A 22,363-nucleotide genomic window follows, 5' to 3' on the forward strand; every position below is an offset into this window, starting at 1 on the left:
TGATTCTGTGTGTGTGTGTGACCTACACAGCTGATCATCCAGTTGATTTGGTCGTGATGATTTTAATTCATGTCTAAGTAGGCATGTATTAGTATTAGTATTAGGCCTGAATAATAATAATATGATGATGATATTGATAGGAGATGGATTTATGTTGCCATGAGCAATTCAGGAAGGCCATTTTTAAAGCTGTAGCTATGGTTGTCCATCAACATGTTACTGTACTTTCTATGTTCTATATTCACCATCCAGGTTTAGAATCCATTGTTATAGATAGATCTAGTCTAAAGACCCATCTGCATGATGGACATCCGCGGGGCGGTGGACGCTGCTGTCCCCACCAACATCATCGCTGCCAAGGCAGCAGAGGTTCGGGCCAACAAGGTCAACTGGCAGTCCTACCTCCAGTAAGTCAATAATCATCACCATCCATTTTGCCTTGATACCCAGAATTCGTCTTCGCCCACTAAATGATCATACACTACCATGTTTCAATGAGTCTAATCTTAAACGCCACTGTCAAGAAAGGCTACTTGCCAGATTTAGGCTATTGTTTGTATAAGTAATCGTTCATGCCATAAGTCCTTATGTTCTGTCTTTTAATTTTGGCACTGAACATAGTGTGAGGATCAGGCTATTTTTACTCTCTCTGGCTTGGGAGTCACCATCTTGTGATGGTAGTTCCTCATGCCTGCAATTCTCGCTCTCGAAGGCCACGTTTTTTGTAGCCCAACACTAATATACTTGTTTCTGCTTGTTGACAGTTGTTTCACTCAGGTTGTACAGAGCTGGAATGACAAAAGCCCTCAGTCTTAACAGTATAAGACTAGGTCGATTTAAAAGGTTTAAAACTTTTATCCCGTGTGGCTCTTGGAGAATTAGGCGTACTTGTGGTATTTCAAGTGTGAATGCCATGGTTGTGCAAGCTGCCACTGTAATTAGGAACTAACTGTCAACTGGCATGCTATGTCTATGTATGAAGGTTGATCCACAACGACTTTGCAACAGTTATTTTTGATTCTCCAAAATCAGCCCAGTATTTTGATCATCCCTAATTATCATGTCGTTGTCCCCCAACAAGATGAACATTGCACCCCTCCTACACCACTCAGGACAGCTTTTGCCCACTACTGTTTTTGGACCTTTGTACATATACTGTACATATTGTATTGCTAACCGTTGCCCTGGCTCTGTATATATCTACTGCACATATCTTACTGTACATATCTTGCCCTTGTCTGTACATATCTCACTGTACATATATCTGATGGCTTTTGCACTATTGCACTGGCCAGATGCTGAATGCGTTTCGTTGTCTCTGTACTTGTACTCTGCCAATGACGCATTGAATCTGAATCTGTTTCTCCTTCAGAGGTCAGATGATTTCAGCAGAGGACTGTGAATTCATAAAACGATTTGAAGTGGCTCACTCCGAGGACAAGCAGGCTATACTAACCAACGAGGGAAATCAGGTAAACTAATTAGCTTTTATTTCTGCAAGCTGCACTGCCTTTTACATATGCATGGTTGTTTCTGAGATCAGCTTGCTTTACTGATTTTCTATTTGATAAATACTCAACCAGACAGAGGAAAATTACTTTGAACCTTAGACGTGCACATTGAAATGTGTCTTAGGATAGATTGACCAATGATAATAGATGACTGTATGATATCATGCTTAAGGTACTCTGAAGGGTTTTATTTGTATACACTTGCAGTATGATTCCCTCATAGGATTATACACAAAAGACCCTCTGCATGAATATAGCCACAGGACCCAAAATATCTTCATACACTTTAATAACCTGAGCTGAACTGTTCTGAAACGTTTATCTGTGTAAACCTAAAGGACAGTTGTTCCCTAGTGGGAGGTCTGCATTTGTGAATGCCACTCATTTGTATTGTCTGTCCTCAGTGTGCGAAGACCTTTCTCAACCTCATGGCCCACATCTCCAAGGAGCAGACAGTTCAGTACATCCTGACGCTGATTGATGACACACTGCAGGTGAGAACGACACCGATGCTGCTGCCCTTGTTTGTACAAATCTGACACACAGAGGAATTAGCATTTTATGCCCTTTCCTAAATGTGAAGGTTTTATTCTGGTTACAATTTATTTTGAGGCATACTGAAAGTACCTGTAGCTGGATGAATGGACATTGTTAGTTTCAATTTAGTTTAATTATTCCGATTTCTTTGGATGTATATCCCTGCTGAATGTAAACATTGATGTGTGTGCCACTATGACCTATACTGTAAACTGGAAAGAAAGAGAGCCTGGTTGATTGCCAAAACAGTGTTGTGTCACAACTCCCAACCATTCATATATTCATTTGCAAAAGTAAATAACGCATGACTCGTTTAGCCAGAGGGACTATACCAGGCACATCCTTATATTTGTCTTTTAACTGTCATGTAGGAGAATCATCAGAGAGTGAACGTCTTTTTCGACTATGCAAAGAAGACCAAGAACACTGCCTGGTCATATTTTCTCCCCATGCTGAACCGCCAGGACCTCTTCACTGTCCACATGGTAAGTCAGGGTAGGACCACAACACCAAAGGTAGAGGTTCTCCACTGGAAATACCTTTTAGTCTAGGATTAGTCTTAATCTAGGTCTGGGAAAACAGCTCTATGTACTGTATTTGACCTTTATTTTAACAGTTAAGAACCTCTTTTTCAAGAGGGACCTGTCAAGCAGAAACATTCACAGTACAACAAATATTGATATATTGATGATATATCAATCTATCTATATATATCATGATATTTACTGTAGGTTATCTCCACCACTCATTAGAATGGATTTAACATTAAAATGTAAATAATTTACCAGTGACCTTACGTTACCCTCCATGTAGAAGCAATTGTGGCCCATACTTACCGTAATCATGGGGTTTTAACTTTCACCGGGAGCTTCTGATCTCACACATCACATGTTAACGGCTGTGGTTCTAATCATAGCCCAGCGCATCAATAATTCCTCTTTTTTAAACGCTAAAAGGTAATTAGGAGCCTAATGATTACCTCTGAATCGCTTCAAATCAAGGACACGCTGAACTCGGCCAATTGATAGTGTTCATCTGTGGTCATTGTCGCTTCATTAAGGGTGCCCCCCAGCCAGATGGCAACAGCAGGGAACGGCAAAGTGACCTAAAGATAGTGACACAGCACTTTGAGTCTGAACGTCTGCTCTTAATTATGGGCTCCACATTTCTCCACATGGAAAATGTGTGAGAAGTTTCAGGGGTGAGTTGGCAGGGGTGGTGTGTGTGTGTAAATGTCACAGTAGTGGAGAGAGATCGGAGGAGCCTCTCAATACAAGAAGGCGTTAGCTGGATAGCATAAAAAAGGCTTCACATTATCACACTGTATATCTTAACTGTACATATCATACTGATATTCATGCTTATATACTGACTTTTTAGTCCATGCACTGTCCATACATTCATGGCATTTGCACTATGCATCTGGTTAGATGCTGAACTGCATTTTGTTTGTCTTGTACTCTGTCAGTGACAATAGAGTTGAATCTAATCTATGCACAATGTTGTAATCTAATCTTCACTCTATTCACCACCTGAGAGGTGAGAGAGAGAGGGAGGAACTAGGGGGTGGTCTATAGTTTGAGGTAGCCAGGATTGGACTGAAGGTGATTTGCATGTAGCATTTCACTTATTTAGCTTTTTAATTTAAATTCAGTATATTGGGGGCCTTGGATACAATATCGTAAGTTGAAGCGCTGTTGCCATCTCTCTCACTATTTCCACAATATAAACACTCCAAATGGTAAAGTACGTTTTTGAACATATCCATGACTACAGAGACGGGAATAAAACGTTTGACAATAACAGACAATTAAAGACTATTATCTCTAGTTACAGTCATAAGCACAATGCTGTAAGTCTGTAATGACATGATAATGTTGTTATTGCTCCTGTGTCCGTTGCCAGTCAGACGATGCCTAATTGTGTGGTCCGCCCTGACCTGTTGGCCCTCTCCCTCAGGCTGCCAGGATCATCGCCAAGCTCGCTGCCTGGGGACGCGAGCTGATGGAGGGCAGTGACCTGAACTACTACTTCAACTGGATTAAAACTCAGCTCAGCTCTCAGGTGAATGATGACGGCGTAAATCAACGTCATTTAAAAAAGTTTAATTTTAGCAGAGGCTTTTGTTCACAAGCGACGTCTGACAATCTGTACATTGGTCTAAGTAAGGGAATCAACCACACGTCAGTCATCGTCAGTGAAACCTTCGATAAGAACGAGTTCCATCAGCAGTCACAGTGATGGAGAAAGGAAAAAACCAAGCTAGGGTGTTTACATACATAGGGTATTTGTGTACATATCTAGTATGTGTATATATAGTAAATAGGTACCGTTTGCTGTGGGATCCCATGTATGAACTCCTTGAGGACAACTCAACCTAAGTTCCTTTATTTTATAAAGGATATATAATCCTATCCCACAGTATTGTGTATCGAGTATAACATAACCAAACGGATCTCACATCAATATGGAATGTGTTACTAGGAGTTTGAATGTTTCAATCCCAATTGTAAATATTGTGTTATGTCTTATGATACTCGATCTAAAATTGAATCTCAGTTTTTTGGGGGGTCTGTTTTGCAGCGTTAGAGTACGTTTTGCAGGGTCTGGGCTTCTTCGGTCACTACTCTGTCTTGGACGCAATGTTTTTGAAATAACCTGTATCATACTGTTTGGTTCACATTCCCGACTGTCCATCATCTCATGATTCCTATGATTTTCAGTACTTCTGTTTGCTGCGTAGGATTCTCTTGGTACATGTTGTTCTCTCTCCACTCGTCAATCAGTGACACTGATTGAAGTGCTAGTGCTGTGCTGTGCTGTGCTGTTCTGGTGCTCTGTGTTATTTGAGGAACCTGCCTCGTTTACAACAACGTCTTCCTGCTGTCATTAGCAGACCGTGATGTCCCCGGTGTGTGGTGGAATAAAATGGGAAAGAAATGGGTTAAGAAAAACAACTACCTGAAAGCTGTTTCAGAAGTGAACCACAACATCCTAACTAAAAGGCTGTTGCGTAAGCTCCATCAACAGTGAAGCACATATATGATTACCCAACATATTTGTCCTGAGTGTATTAGCAGGTTCTCGAAACTGAATGCAGTATTTTGGCCAAATGTCCTCTCTCAGTAATAACTGACAAACAGGATATCAGAGCAAGAGATGGACTGGTCGTGTCATGTCACTAGTAGGTTTGGCTGGTGTTAATGGTTATCCTTAATAGTTGTTGGTTGTCGTCTCTTAGCAACAGCAAAACACTTACCAGTACTAGATTGTTGTTATTTGTGGTGTGAGCTACTCTAACGCCTTAATTTCCCTTTGGGGATCAATATTGTCTATCTATCTAGATTGCTAAAAGTAAGACAACATTTGGAACGCTCCAGCTATGCCAAGAACATTGTAGGTGGGGGCGGCTGGGGGGGGTGGGTGTTAGTTTGGGTCCTTAACACGTGAGATTCTTCTATTCATTCTCACCTTGGAAGTCTTTGTCACAGTGAATGTCTCAAGCCGTGCTATGGTGTAGTTGAGCATGTGGGACCTTGAGATGGTTCTGATAAGAGAGTGGGAAAAGAATAGTTCACAGAAGAGTGGGGTATGTATTGATCCCCTTAGCACACACACTGTGTCACATGCTGTCCTTCAGCAACTCTCACAGAAATATCTAAAGTTATTGTATTAAAATATGACAATGGACAAGGTCTTTCCTCTGTTATCCCTACCCTTCTCCTGTGTGTCTCACTCTGAGAGAAAAAGAAAGACGATTCTTCACTTAATGGAAAATTATAGAAATGCAACAAAAAAATAATCAACCCTTTTGTTTTTTCAAGATAATGCTCACAGGTTCGTCATATAACACATGCAAATAACCTTCGGTCTTTTCCTGGCTACCTCAAGCAATTCGCTTGTTAAGTCGTGACGTGTTTCCGGGTCCAAAGTTGGCTGAGGCGCTGTCTTCGAAATGCCGCAATAATAATAATAATAAATTATATTTATATAGCGCTTTTCCGAGGCTCAAATACCCTGACAATATGGGGAAAACGGGAAAGTGCTGTGTCCCTTGTTGTATGAATAGATCCGAGTCTAAAAAACGATTAAACTGTCATTCTACCGCTGTAGTACACTGGTATTCTGGTGCGGAGAATTTCTGGTTTGGACCCGGAAATTGCAAAACGTCACGTTTGACGTCAGACTTAACAACCGGATAGACCATGGCAAGCTGTGCATTAGCCAACTGATGGCCGTCATGCATTCTGTAATGGAGCCTTGTAGAATGGAGCCTTGTAGAATGGAGTCTTGTAGAATGGAGCCTTGTAGAATGGAGCCTTGTAGAATGGAGCCTTGTAGAATGGAGTCTTGTAGAATGGAGTCTTGTAAAATGGAGCCGAACGACACCTCCATATACCGAAAAAAACCCAGTCAAACACCTAAGCCAACCATATGGCCCTTGTTTTCTTTTCTTTTGTATTTTTTTATCAGAAGCTACATGGTACAGGTCCAGAAACAGGGACAGGAGCAGGAACTATTTCCCCCAGTGAAGTGAGTATGAGTGAAGTGCATCTTAACCGCCTGAAAAAACTTCCCCCATGACGCTTCAAATAAATAAATAAATGGCGCGTTTGTGCAACCTCTTGGCTTCTGTCAGCTTTCACTGGGCATTCACACCTTTCTCTCCCTGTGAGGTGTCGTATCTTCTGCATCCACCTCTATCTATGCCATCCTTTTTTGCACTACTCCAGTGTCTCTCTCTAATGTGCCCGCTACGGCTGGCGGAGGTAGAAATCGAAGGACAAGACTCATAGTAAGGCATGTAATGAGGTGAGGAATGGCACACACGTTTGCTACCGTTCCTCATTCCATGTATCACAATGAGCTCGTCCTCGACTTCTACCTCCACCAGCCTCCCCAACGACTAGGGGTGGGGTGGACTATAGTACATTTCTCTGGCTTCGACAGTAAAATCTTCATTTAAACAGCATGGATGTTGGACCACTGTTTGCATCGAAATCACTGTATCACTGGAGATTGCATGCGATAAAAACACACAGTTTCCTAATGAATAAGAACTGTGCATGAGGAGCTGATGATTTCCGCTTTCCCAACAACAAGGGGAAATTGAATGCACCCAGGCTGAGGCTACCGTTTTATGGAACTTATTACGATTAACGTCTGATGTAGTTATTCTGAGAAACATCCCCAGATATCTGCTGGCCGCGATGACTAACGCTAACGAAACTATGTCCTCCTCCCTATATCTTCCTTCCTTCCTCCACTCTTCTGTCCTTCACGGTCTTTCTCTCTGTTCTTTTTTTTCTGGACCACTTCTCTGCTTCTTCTAACTCCACCATGTGACAGATACATTTTCTGATCTATTTCTGATCTCCTACCTCTGCTCTAATCTCTCTCTTATTCACATGTTCTGCTCAGGTTTATTGAAGGGACACGTCCCCCGTCTCTGTATTGTACTGCTCTGTGGACGGTCTCTGTGATTCTAGCATGTTCCTTAGGTTGCATGTGCGTTATTGTGCTGTGTACTGCGCAGGTAGGTGGGTGGGGAATCTAATGCAAGTTTGTATAACAGCTGTATTGTTAAATTCTGCGTGTGACTTGTGAACTGTTTCATCCTGCGGAATAAGTGAGCTTGATAGAACACCCGATCCTCCAAATCCCTGGGTGTTATCCCTGATGAGTGACTAATTTGTGCGTGTGTGTGTGTGTGTGTGTGTGTGTGTGTGCTTGTGCTTGTGTGTGTGCGTGTGTGTGTGTGTGTGTGTGTTTTTGTGTGTGTTTTTTAATCTATTCCAGAGCTCCCAGTATGTCCAGTGTGTTGCTGGTTGTCTCCAGCTGATGCTGAGGGTCAATGAATATAGGTTTGCTTGGGTTGAGGCCGACGGCGTCAACTGGTGAGTCACTGATCCCTATTCCTGTTCATACAGTATGTCCTCGTTTTTTAAGAATGACAGTTTCAGCTTCTGTGTGCAATTCACTCCAGTGACCTCTTCAACCAAATCCTACCATGTGAAATTGCTTCTCATTCTTCACTGTGAAAATGACACTCCTCTCAGGACCAACACCCTTTAGAGATGGCCAAAAAGAGCTTATCTTATCTCTTATTAAGAGTGAAATCGAAATATGATTTATGTGTAAAAGAGGACTGATGCACTCGATTAACAGCTGACAGTGTATTTAAGGAAACAGCTGTGATGGGAAAGCCAAGTGACAATAAACAGGTGGTTTAAAGGGATGTTCCACTTTTTCTTTTTCTTTTCTTTTTTTACCCTACCTTTAGCTGCACAGAAAGTGATTACCTGACAGCGCTAGTGATCGATGTCGCTTCTTTCGCTCCCGAGTAGTCATATTCTGTTCGTCCTAGTCATCCTTCTCTCATCCCCTCATTTTTCAGCATCACTGCCGTACTGAGCAACAAGTGTGGCTTCCAGCTCCAGTACCAGATGATCTTCTGCGTGTGGCTGCTGGCCTTCAGCCCTCAGCTCTGCGAACAGCTGCGGCGGTACAACGTGGTGCCAGCTCTCTCTGACATTCTCCAGGAGTCTGTCAAGGAGAAGGTCACCCGAATCATCCTGGCCGCCTTCAGGGTATGTCTTTGTGTGGGTGGGTGGGTGGGTCTGTGGGTGTGTGTGGGTGGGTGGGTGGGTGTGTGTGTGTGTGTGTGTGTGGGTGTGTGTAGGTGTGTCTGTGTGGGTGTGTGTGGGTGTGTGTGTGTGGGTGTGTGTGTACGGCCTGGAGGAGCCCCTGGATACTGCCGTCACCGTATCGAAGACCAAAGTCCGATCCCACTTCTACTGAGCGGGACTTTGAGAGGAAATGCTTCTTTTGGGTGCATTCCTGTTTTATTAGGTTACATTATGAAGTTGTTTGCAGTCTGTGTTTGTTTGTTTTTGTTTTGCATAGCGCCCCTCTGTCTAAACATTTGTTGTTGTTTTTTTAATTAGGCTGTTTACTTCACAACAGAGTGTAGCTAAAACCATAATAACCACCAAGAAGGTTCTGGACAAGCTATATAAAACCATTAGCCCATAAAGGAAGGATGAATAGAATATATGGGTTTGTTGGCCTTTCAAATATCTCCCTGTTGCTTGGAGCGTCTTTTTATATTGAATATTTAATGTAGCTTAAAGAGCTATGCTCTGCTCCCCTTCTGTTGACTGCATTAGTGTCAGGTAATGAATTCCTTGTCCATGGCCCTGACAGGACTGAATTAGAGGGCATGGCTCCATTAATCTTCCTTACCGCCTGTTGAAGTGCTTATTACCGTATTTTCCGGACTATAAGTCGCTCCGGAGTATAAGTCGCATCAGTCAAAAACCGCAACATTAAGAGGAAAATCCATATATAAGTCGCACTGGACTATAAGTCGCATTTATTTAGAAATATATTTCACAAAATCCAAGACCAAGAACAGACATGTAATCTGGAAAGGCAAGTTTATTCAACTACACAATAGGACACAGAAAAACAGGCTGAATAGAAGTCAGGCATGTTAACATAACACATTAACAGTTATTCAGCAACACAATAGCATAAAGAACATACCTGGGAGGCTGAATAGGCTAAATGAACATAACAAGCCGGCGAGTCCAACAAGCAAGTTACCAGTAAGCAAGTTCACCAAGCTACCGTTTGCTTAGCTTCAACAAGCTAATGTTTTAGATAACTTCTTCAGGGGAAATAGGAGCAGCATATAGTTGTCACAAGCCCAGAGCGCCCTCTGTCGGCTGTAGACGGTAATGTTTACTCCTTGGTTCATGTCAGTCAGTATGAAATTATATATACATTGACATATAAGTCGCACCTGACTATAAGTCGCAGGACCAGCCAAACTATGAAAAAAAGCGCGACTTATAGTCCGGAAAATACGGTAACTAGTGAGGCTCAGGCATCCTGTCGGCCTGTCCACAATCCTGACTGCTGACTGATCAGCCAGAGCTTTGTAACATTCAAAGATTGTTCCCGGTAGTGTTTGAATACACTGTTTTTATATGTGTTTTTGAATATAGCACTGAAAACTCAAGGTTGGTTTTAGAGCAGGAGTGGGTTGATGATAATTACCGGTGATCTTTGTTGTGGAAAAAATAAATGAACGTGACACGCTCTCCTCCTCCAGTGAACTCACATCACCCACATTGATCTGTACTTTTCCATCCGACCGTGATACTTTCATTCAACCTTTTAATTAGAATATAAGTAAGTAGGCGTTTCAGCCTCGATGGCTCTGAAGGGTTTCAAAACGTTTATGGAGTTCCATTAGAAGTTAGCTGATGGTGCCTGATATGGATTGTCCTTTTGAATGTTTTTTCCTTCAAACATGACCCACCTTATTATTTCCGGTTGCAAAGGCCCCATCCCATTTCCTTTTTTTTACCCCTACCCCTCGTTTTGGAGTGCCACTCGCTTTTCGGCTTGCCCCTCGGAATAGAGTCACAAGGGGTAGTGGTTGAAAATCTTATGAAAAAAGATTTCAAAATCCTATGAAATGGGATAACCCTTCAAGATCCTGATACGTCATCAGTAGTATCATAGAAAAGCATCAATGGATCAAACGTCACGTCATCAAATTAAAAAATGAACAATGCTTCATTATCAGGCCAGTTCATGACAGAGTAGCGGTGTTCTGTAGGCTAGCAACCCGTGCTCATACCCTCCCAGTCTGCACTGATATAGTACCGGTAACAACAGTGCAATAACCTCTGCTGACTTTTTTTCATATTTCGGTCATATGCCATCAAAGGGGGCTGGGGGGGGAGTCACTGACAGAGACTGCATTTCGTTGTCTCATACTTGTACTCTGCAATGACAATAACGTTGAACCTAACCTAAGTAGCTATGGTCATGTCCATACTTTTTAGACTGAATTGTTTGTTGGCATCTAACTCTTTATTATGGTGCAGTATGGCTGTACTCATGAATATATATTGAAATATGACTAATCTGTGTAGTGAATGTAATTATCAAGGTAATCATCTGTGTTGTTTTGTGCCTTAGTTGTTGGACGTAGTCAACATAATGAACGTGTTTTGTCTCCATCAGACTGCTCTCATGTGATTGAAGAGATGACCTTACTTTATAACCCAAAATTTCTAAATTATGCAGATTAGTTTGTTCACCACAAGGGAGACATGCACTATAGAACTTAAATTATCCAAACCATCTGGAAGACCTGAATTGCATTTCCTTTGGCAGTTCCACTGTCTAGACTACACAATGTTCCCAACTTTATTAGTGGTAAACAATGCCTAGCGGATGTAATTGGATCCATTTGGGTTGGAGGTTTGGGCTGTTTTCTATTGTTCATCAGAGTTAGTACGTGGTCTCGTTGGAAAATCAGATGTTTACCTCGGCCTGGAGGCGCTGTTTATCTTCTCAGTTGGAGACGGGTTTCATTTTGTCCCCCAAGGCATTCCATCAAGCCAGAAGACATTCTCATTTATCATTCTTAAATGAATGTACGTTTACTTAAATGAATAGTCACGAAATGAGAGAACGTCTTTGAACGTAGGAAGTGTCGCCATGGTTTCCCGTGTTCTATTCTGAGAGATGTGGCCGTGTACAGTATATTGGATGGTGTCCGGTAATGACACTTAAGATGTGACAGTTAAGGTGTCTACCCGGGCCACTTCACTGTGGTGGTGCACAGGGAAGAAGGGAGACGGATCATTCTGCATCAGGGTTCAAGTGTGGAGCTGAACAGTTGAATCTAATCTAATCTAATCTAATCTAATCTAGGTAGGATACAGCGATTTTGTCCTCATTGGAACACCTGACCGTCATAAATCTCAAGCTATTGGCGTAACAAGCGTTTTCTCTCACTGTGCTTTAGTAGTGAAGGCACCAAAGGACAACCTAAAACATTCTGCCCCCCCAAAAATAACACTTTCTGTACCTTCTCTTATCTTTTTCTCCAGAACCTGCTGGAGAAGTCTGGGGAGAAGGAGACCCGCCAGGAGTACGCCCTGGCCATGATCCAGTGTAAGGTTCTGAAGCAGCTGGAGAACCTGGAACAGCAGAAGTACGATGACGAGGACATCAGCGAGGACATCAAGTTCCTCCTGGAGAAGCTGGGAGAGAGTGTGCAGGACCTCAGGTACTGTCTGAAGGTGTATTACGGTGTGTGTCTGCATGTGCGTGTGTTTAGTTGTGTGTGGGGGGGAGTGTTCCTTCCTATACTCACATTCTCAGCCTTTCCTTTTCTTTCTTTCTCTCTCTTCTGTCGATCAGCTCGTTTGACGAGTACAGCTCTGAGCTGAAGTCTGGCCGCCTGGAGTGGAGCCCCGTGCACAAGTCCGAGAAGTTCTGGCGGGAGAACGCCGTTCGCCTGAACGAGAAGAACTACGAACTCCTCAAGTAAGAGAACGGGGGTTCACATACCTGGTGTGAATGTTAATGTTGTTCAAAAGCACTCAGATAAGAGCCAACTTATCTACGCCCTGAGACGCTAGCACCAAGTAGATGAATAGCCTCAGAGAATACTAAAATGTCGCTGAAATGGAAATTTACTGTTTGTAGCGCTAACAGCCCCCGACGATAACAGCCCCTATCCAATACAGCCGATCATGTCGAGCCTGTTACGTCTAAGTTTTTGAGAAACGCTTGATATTGCAGCCCTTCAGTATGTGTTGTTATTTTTTCGTTTTTATGGTGTGTGTTCAATCGACGTCCCGCTTCCAGACCTAATAAAATAAAAACAGCGATTTGTTTCGTTGTTCTTTTGGTATTTCAGTCACGCTGCCACCTCACCCTTTTGACATTCAGTTTAAAATCATAATCTTCTCATCTCATTGTCTCATCATCACTGTCCTCTTGTCTATAATCAACACAGGCTTCATCTCTGCCCGCATTCGTATTCTTCCCTTTGTGTGTTTCCCCCTACTCTCTGTGAGGGGTGAGCGAGGGGTGAGCGCTTCTCACTCTAAACCTATAATTGGGCCTCAGGGGTCGGCTGTCGTTTCCTCAGGTTAAATATTCATCCGTACGCCGCCTGATTGGATGGAGATCTCCATCATTTCTGGTCTTTTGTGAGTTTCTGCTGAATTGTTGCGTTGAACCATCTGAGTGGATATGTCATGTTGCAATGAGCCGGCGATCCTCTCAAAAATCAGTGGCAGATGAGATCTCTCTCTCTCTCTCCAGTCTTCCCCAACATTTACAATTAACTTGGAAGTGCACCGAGGCTGTGCTTTGCGTTTCAATGTTTTTCCTTTCAAATTGTCATTCTCATTGTCAATCTTTGCGAGAAATGTGGAAGGACTGAATGATGACTGACAAAGATCTCAATGTGTATTCTGGGATACCTGCGACCGAAAATGCTTGATTTTACTGTGCCTTTTGTCTGGCCAAAGTGGTCAAAATTGCATGCCCTGTTTTGATTTCACCCTCGGTTGTGGTAAAAGTGTGATTGTTTAAAATTGCAAGCCCTCGCTAAATATATAAGAAAGGGTTGATTTTGTGCTTTGAATAATGCCGTCGCATTCGGCATTCGGCACTGACCCATTTGTTTGTATTCATAAGAGGATGTAAACATGGGTGTACTGTATATGAACTGAAACTGCAGCTCCAGATAATAACACCCTTGGAGAGATGGACAGATTCCCAAATGGTACACTTACACACACGTCATAGCAGCTCCCTGGGTCATTTCTGATTTCTGACATCTGCAAAACCCGCTTTGTTCTCGACAGAGTTGCTCGACAGCACTTTCCCCCGAGGGGCGCGATTGCGCTGGGGAGGCTTCAGGGTCGGTCTCGAGGCAGAAGGGGCCTCATGGGGAGGCTTCAGGGTCGGTCTCGAGGCAGAAGGGGCCTCATGTGGAACGTGAGATAATGTGTTGTTGTCTCTCTCCACAGGATCCTAACCAGGCTCCTGGAGGTGTCGGATGACCCTCAGGTCATCGCCGTGGCAGCTCACGATGTCGGGGAGTACGTGCGACACTACCCCCGTGGAAAGCGGTAAGATGCTAGATATATCTATATGTCTGTGTGTGTGCGCATATATCTGATATCTGTATGTATATGTATATCTGTATATATCTTCTATTCAACAGTGTCAATGCACAATAGTGAACATTTCACCCAATACAAAATTGGTGGAGGTTGACTAAATAGCTATTTCTCGTCCCGTAGCCCCTGGTATGCGTGCACCATGTGTGTGTTTGTCGATTGACCTCTGTCCATGTGTGCACTGGGTCTATTTGTGGGAACTCCTACTGTTTACACGACACACAGAGAACACATTGGACAGTATGTCCCTATACCGTGGTTAGTGCATTGATATTTTTTCATGCCACATTGGCTTATGTAACTGAGGCAGACAGCTGGCGATGCAGAGGACACAGTCTTGTAACTAACAGAGAAGAGGCAGTCAGGCAGATGTGGAGGTGCTGATTGCCAAACTCCTCTCTGGCTTTCAGATCCCACTGATCCATGAAGAACCGGCCTAAATACTGGCACATCACTGTTGTGTTCACTCTCACAGAGTTGTTGACCCCATTCTTAAATACAACTGACATGCAATTACAGCTTAAAACAAGTGTCTGTGTGTGTCTGTGTGTGTGTGTGTGTGTGTGTGTGTGTGTGTGTGTGTGTGTGTGTGTGTGTGTGGACAGATGGGTGTGTGTGTGTGAGTGGACAGGTGTTTGTGTGGGTGGACAGGTTTGTTTGTTTGTTTGTGTCTGTGTGTGTGTGTGTGTGTGTGTGTGTGTGTGTGTGTGTGTGTGTGTGTGTTTGTGTGTGCGTGTGCGTGTGTGTGTGTGTGTGTGTGTGTGTGTGGACAGGTTTGTGTGCGTGCGTGCACTTGCATGTGCGAGAGCTTTTGGTGCCCTCCCCAGGGGAAATAAGAACCGTTGTTTTCCTTTTGTCAGATCATGCTCCAGCCAGGAAGCGTCTCCCTCCCCTAGTCTCCACTAAGCCACTCGGTCTGTTTTCCTAGGAGACACCCCACTACCCAGAGTGCCCGGGGACCTGTAACGCCCTCAATCTGATAGATAGTGTAATTACTGTCTGTCATTTGGCATTTTCTCTCTCTCCGCCTCCTCTCACCCCTCCATCGTCATAACAACTCAATTGCCTCCATAGAGGATCAGGGGTCTGGATTACCCCCCCGCTCTGTCATCAGACCTGTCTAAAACAAGCTGATCATCTGTTGCCGATGAGAAGATTGCTGTCATTCCAGGTGGCTGCATATCGTTTTTGAGGCCGTCTCTCTCTCTCTCTCTCTCTCTCTCTCTCTCTCTCTCTCTCTCTCTCTCTCTCTCTCTCTCTCTCTCTCTCTCTCCAGTCTTCCCCGTCATTTACAATGAACTTGAGGTGCACCTCACCCCACCTTTTTCTTTCAAACGGTCACTAGAAAGGTGCACACTGAATTGTAGCTACCAAGAAAACACAAATGAATGCAGGGCTTAAAGTACTCCGGCACAGTGCCGGATTTCCGGCGCGGGAAAAAAAAAACTGCAATTGCGGCATTGCGCCGACGTGGTGGCGGGGGCGCTGTTTCACAAATAACTTAGCTTTCGTGTTTGCTAGCGAAACAGCTGATAGTTGATGTTGACTGCTCAAGGAGAATACATATTTGAAAGTACAGAATGCCTGAGAGCCTTATATTGCATTATATTTTGAATGGCCATCTGGTGCCTGAATATTGTTTTTTCCTTTACATATATAATGACATTTCCACCATAAATTGATGGCGAAAGGGCACAAATTGGTGCATATCAATTAACCAGAATGCAAGAAATTAAGTGTTTGATGCTCGTTTAAGGACCCCCAGACAGCCCTGCTTCATGGGTCCCCCCCGATGTCAAACACCACTGGTACCACCGCCGCCTCATTTTGACCCAGGAAAAACCCTGAGTAGTGACGGGAAGCCTTATGGGACGTGGTGCCAAGAAGGAGAATATAAGTGATAGTGGCTTAATAAGTAATCAGTTTGTTCTTTTAAAGACATGTATATATTTTATTCTGTATTGTTATAGTGATAGTGGCTTAATAAGTGATGCAATCAGTTTGGCCTTTTAAAGACATCTATTTATTTGTTTTTATTATTAAGTATAAAACAGTATTATGAATGAATGAATGAATGAATGGTCTTTATTGTCATTACAGTTTTTCCCAATTGCTAATACACAAAAGCCAATTCTCTAAACCAAATGACCAGTTCTCTAAACACATTTAATAAAACTAGCTCCCATTTGCCAAAACCATAAACACATTTCACATGAAGACACAATTCACAAAACACAATCCTCCTTTTCTCATAAATCTAAACACATTTTGTCTTGCTAAAACACAAGTTGCAAAAAACTCTGCTCAAAATGTCAAATTCTCAAATTAAAGCTCATGTGATGCAAAATGCTTGCCACAGTCAGCAAAATGTTAACACAATGAACACACCTGGCTTCATTCATTAAACATAACGACTAAACATTTAAGACACTTGTTGCAAATGATTGTGGTGTGTGTGTGTGTGGTATAGTTCCATAAATAAATAAAAAAACATCACACCCTGAACATTGTTTTCAGTGAGTATTGTTGTGTGTAATGGATCCTCTGTAGTGTTTGCATTGAGTTGTGATACAGTACAGTATTGTACATGTTACGGTACATGTGGGAATACGGTAACATTTTTCAAACCTTTATTTACGTAAAACTCGATAGGACAACAGTGCAACAACTTCGCGGCTGAACTTTAGTAAAATTTCGGACATATGCCATTTAAAGGGGGGAAATAGATATCTAAAAATGCATGACTATCGTGCAAAATCTGCCTTACTGTAATGTAAAATATGTAATGTTAGATATAACGTTAAACAGGGAGCGCAGATTTATTTTTATGCATGACTATCATACAAAAAAAAAACTAGGGTTAGGGTTAGGTGCTAGGGTTACAGTAAGGTTAGGGTTAGGATTAGGGGTAGGGTTTGAGTTTGAGTTTTGAAGAGAGAAGGTGTGGTTTTGCTTATGTAGCTTTAGAAAAGTGTGTTGTGTTTAGAGTTTTGGGGAAATGGAGGAAAGTTTTGTGAAATGTGTTTTAGCAATTGAGAAAAACTGTAATACAGTACAGGTACCATACAACGACATTTAGGAGGGGGGGCTCCCCTGGTGCTTGGAAAAAGACTAAAAACACGAGGGCCAAGGGTAAAATAAAAAAGGGAAAAGAGCTGGTTTACATAAATAAAGGCTATGTACACTATCTACTATACTACTATACTATACAATAAAACACTGTGCTGTACTCTATGCTATGCTATAAATATCCTAACTTTTCCTATATCTGAACCTTATGTACACAAGGGTTGTCATATTGCACATAGTATTGTTGCACATTCATTTAAAGTATTAATGCATTTTAACATTGAGACATATATTTTGTATTGACTATAAAATAGTATTAATGCATTTAAACATTGAGACAAGAAGCTGTCTTCTGTACCCGCTCTCCCAATATCTCAAACTGTGACCCCCCTCCCCAAGAAAAAGTTTCAGGCACAGGATTTTTTCCCACTTTAAGCCCTGTGAATGTCACCCACCAGGTATTTACAGGGTCGACTGTATGTCAACATGTTTGACGTGTGTGTGTGTGATTCCAGTGCCTCATCAGATGTGTCACCTGGTTACAATCAACAGTTAATATACAGTAGGCTCATAAAGATACAGCACCTACTACTGTATTAATAAACTCTCTCTCTCTCCCTCTCTCTCCCTCTGCCTCTCTCCAGAGTGATTGAACAGTTGGGTGGTAAACAGCTGGTGATGAATCACATGCACCACGAGGACCAGCTCGTCCGCTACAACGCCCTGCTGGCTGTGCAGAAGCTCATGGTTCAGAACTGGTGCGTAACGTCCTCCTCAGACTCCCGGCTCCCCGCCGGCCGCTTCTGATACAACCCATAATCCTCTGTGACACCTCGTGGTTACTTAGCGTTTGTACTCCCCTCAGGAGTACTGATAGTGGGCCTCTCGGCCGTGTGTGTGCGTGTGTGTGCGTGTGCGTGTGCGTGTGCGTGTGCGTGTGCGTGCGTGTGCGTGTGCGTGTGCGCGCGCGCGTGCGTCCTTACGGCTCACCCTAGAAACCTATTCCGTTCCTCCTCCACCAGAAAAAAAACAAAAAAAACATCTATTTGTTTTTGTTCCAATAACAGGAGCATGGACGCCTTCTGTTTACAGCGAGTATAGATCGAGATATCTTTTTCTCTTCACAGCGGAAGCCTGTAGTATTGTGTCTGTCCCCTAAGTGCCTTTTAATGCACTAACTACATAACTGGCTCTCTGAACTGTATGGAAAGTTTTTGTTCACTTTATTGATCCAAGATAATAGTCAATGAGAGAGAGCGGCTGGCGTTTACCCAACACCGTTTGTCTCACGTAAACAAAACAAAGGGATTGTGATTCTACAGGGCAGACACACAACTATGTCCCTATTGTTTGACCCTGAACGCAAGTCAAATAAAAAGTAGGCTTTCGGAGAGATGACTCGACAACTTCAGCATTATTTCCTCAAAACGAGGAGGAAGATGTCAATATGCAATTGACAAACAATTAAAATGAAAGGGCTTGTTTGATGTGTAACATTCAACTCAGCAACTGGTGTGAAAGGGATATTTCAACCAGCAGAGTAAATTCTACTAATAACATAAGAAAAAAGAAATCCTTATATTCCAGATCAATAACACAATCAGCCACATGTATAATGATATTGCAGCTCAATGATGTTACCCTTAATATCATAACTAACACTAGCATAGCCTATTACCTCACCGCATCATCGTTTGTACACGACACGACTGTCTCTTTCAGTCACTGTCATCAGCTTGCATGTGGATTGCATGGGTCTGAAGCCTCAACGTCTCAAGGTTGTTGTTTTGTGTTGTGCTGGGCGCCGACTGCCTACCCTCTTCAGACGTGCTCTCTGAAATGAAACATGGAACTCGTAGGAGTGAATGCAGAACAGTGCACACTAGTTTGAAAAACACGTTGATTTCCCTTTGTCAGACGTATAATGTAGGCATACTTCATGTTTAATTATTTTGGGGTTTTTCAATATAACGAAATGAAAGCGCTGTCTAATTAATGTTGGGAGGCATCTTTATGTTGGCAGCACAACAACTGTGTGCATGCTTGTATCCAGTGCATCACACAGACGTGCACACACACACACACACACACTCACCTTGAGTGGGTCTGATGTCATTTACAATTGTGTGGCTGCCATGCACTGGCTCCTGATAAAACTACTTGCTGTCATGACAACAGTGTATGGTAGAGAGACTGTTTGAATTGTCACTGTTGGTAATCCTGGTGTCCTTTTCGTTCCTGCTCAGACTGACACAATTGGAGCTCGTCATGTCACGCAGTTTACTTCATTTAGGGTCGGGCTTCGTCTTATTAGCGAATGTTTAGTGATATTTGAAGCCTATCGTGATAGGGTTCTCTCTTAGAAAACAGTCTGTTAAAGTGCTTAAAACTCAATAAGTGCAAGCTTTGTATCATGTGATTTTGTCCCTTGCTTTCATGTCTCCGGCATAGTTCATGATGAACAATATTATCATTAATTCAATAAGAAAACCTTACATTTAATATGATCAGTCCCACAACAGGTGTTTGACAGAATCACTCACATATGCCTGTATCTTCAAATAGACAGTTATATCGCCTGCCATCTGTTCCATATGACTTCCTTGCTTAGTACTCATCATATGCAGCTTCTATTCAAAAGGGAGGCCAAAGGTACTGTGATAACGACTTCAAAGTAACTTTTATGTAGTGAGAGCAATATTTTGTAAGAGGTTTTCTTTCTTTCTTTCTTTCTTTTCCTATATTCTCACCAAGCAAGTCATAACGTTTGTGTAGTCAGATGCTTGGGGGAACAAGGAGGTAATAAGAGAGATGATTATTGTGTTCATTATGAGTGACGGCTCATCCAAACCTACATATTGAGCTGAATGAATGTGTGCACACATTTGAAACTAAAAGGTTTTAGTATTGTATGGATGTAGATTGGACCGGGGCTTGGGGTCTGGTCCAGGTCCAGGCTAGCGTCATGAGCTCAGCATTTTCTAGGCTCAAAAATGTAATCCAAAAAAAGACACTTAAGGAATGTGACATTTAAGAATAATGGTTTATATGGTTTTGCCTCTGTCAGGAAAGGTTGTTATAAAGATCAATGTGGATGTTTAATATTTTTTCTTTTCATTAATCTTTTCTTTCTGAAAGCAGAGAGTTTTGAAACCTTTTTTTAGTTTGCTGTATAATTACTGTATAATTACTGTATGGGTCTCACAAATTAGTGAATTATGCTTTTTCTTCCCTAAACAAAACCGTTGACTAAAGCTGTTGATGTGCCATAATGAACTGCGAATGAAATTCTCAGTGAAGTGTTAATGAAGGGTTTCTCTAATCCAGCACCTGGATTTGTTTCGGCTTTAGGAAGTGTTCGCTGCATGTACAACAGAATCAGACCAAATCAAGACATTAAAGTCTAAGTAGCAGACCAGGAGTATGCTTATTAAAGCAAACACAGTCTTAATTTCTGTTTTCAAAATACTAATTTGATTTAGAAACGTTACTTCATTAGCAAAGCCAGGATTTCCATGGCAACACGAGTGCAAACATAAAGAAACAAAAGATATGAGTAAAAGGAAAAGAAATAAAATGGCCTGGTCTTCCACCAGGGCAGATAATCAGTGTATTGACATCTCATCTGGAGGTTATACCAGAGATTTGACCCTCACTTTTCCCCCTATTTTGTTTTGTAGGGAATACCTGGGGAAACAACTCCAGTCCACAGAGCAGCCTGCAGCCGTGGCGGCCAGAAGCTGAAGTGCAGCTGTGCATGTACTGTATGTCTGTGTCTAACCGTGCGGGTGAGTGTGTACTGAATGTACACCGATCGTTGCAATTACAAGAGCAACAGTCCATTTCATGTCATGAGTGGAGTAGCAAAACAGAAGGTCTGGCTGCACTCAGCTGTCTGTACTGCCCCTTATTCTTGTTGTACAACTTGATCCCCCCCCCCCCCCCCCCTGGTGTTCTATAATATATGGAGTGTCATCACAGCTATGAGTGATGTATTGTGATTTGAGTAGCACTTTATGTGTGTAATTGTGAAAATATCGAGTTATTTATGTCTTACCTGTTGAACATTGTGAGTATGCATTCCAATAAAGTAAACTAATCGACTGGATCTTGAGTGGTAGTCTTTTTCAGATCACAGCGATCAATTCTGCAGTATATTCCCCCATCGGGGTATGGATGTTCAGCTGACCTTCATTTTGTATGTGTAATAGGTACTGTGTTTTCTCCTTATCCTTCAGCACTGGGTTATTTCTCAGTGTGAACCATCCTTATGTTTACAGATTGTTCTAAAGCCCTTGTGGAGATGATGAGCATCTGTGTGAAATATTGACTCTTTTGAGTACTTACATCTGGTAGGTGTTTGGTGGGTTTTGTTGACAGGATTGGAACTAGGGTAAGGATGGGGCTATGAGTAGGTTGAAGCAAACTATTCACTAAAGCAAGGGGTTTTGACGATGACCACAATTGGAGATCTCACACATTTGCAGGCCTTGCCTTACCTCCTGCCAATATGAATGAACAGCAGGGTTAAAGGTAGGGTTGGTTCCAAAATAATAATCGTCAGAGAGATTGGCTGGGTATATGAAATATTAATTATTATTATTATGATTTGCATAATATTAAGGTTTGCATGAGAGCAGCAGACGTCCATCTGCTACAATAGACCCATGGGCCCTTGTTAATCTACATCCAGATGCTATCTGTGCCAACTGAGCGTACTGCATGGCTCCCTTTCGACAATAAACCTCAGGTGTGTGTGTGCGTGTGTGTGTGTGTTCGCCCACACAAGGACTCATGGATAAAAAGGAAATCATTACCATCTCTCTTCACGTCTATTCACTCCTAAATTGAGTTAGTCCAGATGGAATTGAGTGCACCAAAGTGATAGATGTAGTGGTTATTTCCCATGAACACGCATATCTTCCATAGGCAGCGCCTAGCTTCAAATCCAAGTGCCTATAGGTGTTGTGCCTTGTGTGTATTCAAGCCGCACTGCTGAACTGAACCTTCTCTGAAAAGGGTGAATATTTAGGCCTTCTGATATGACTTCTGATACATCATCACGACTGTACGGTACATATTCTCCCCCCTCCCCAAAGTGTCCACATCTGTAGCAAGGAGAGGTCTGTAGCTGTAGAGTTGTGATATACACAGAGTCAATATTTATGTAGTTACCGTCACCCCCTGAGCTGAGTGCTATTTACAGTGGCTCAGTATGAATGCTGGCTCCCCCATTAT

General features: G+C 42.5%; 1 protein-coding gene across 1 annotated transcript; it reads left to right on the top strand.

Moving 5' to 3' along the window:
• The first annotated feature begins 255 nt into the window (after positions 1-255).
• On the top strand, positions 256-21,200 carry atp6v1h (ATPase H+ transporting V1 subunit H). The gene is made up of 13 exons (XM_080546350.1): positions 256-407; positions 1,373-1,472; positions 1,916-2,005; positions 2,420-2,533; positions 4,008-4,112; positions 6,522-6,581; positions 7,848-7,945; positions 8,446-8,638; positions 11,966-12,144; positions 12,279-12,404; positions 13,904-14,005; positions 17,770-17,883; positions 20,806-21,200. The coding sequence occupies exons 1-13, from the start codon at positions 301-303 to the stop codon at positions 20,867-20,869; spliced, it is 1,452 nt and encodes a 483-aa protein (XP_080402476.1). The 5' UTR covers positions 256-300; the 3' UTR covers positions 20,870-21,200.
• Positions 21,201-22,363: the final 1,163 nt, after the last annotated feature.

Source organism: Nansenia antarctica, assembly GCF_963989245.1.
Source record: "Nansenia antarctica genome assembly, chromosome: 16".
NCBI classification, from domain to species: domain Eukaryota; kingdom Metazoa; phylum Chordata; class Actinopteri; order Argentiniformes; family Microstomatidae; genus Nansenia; species Nansenia antarctica.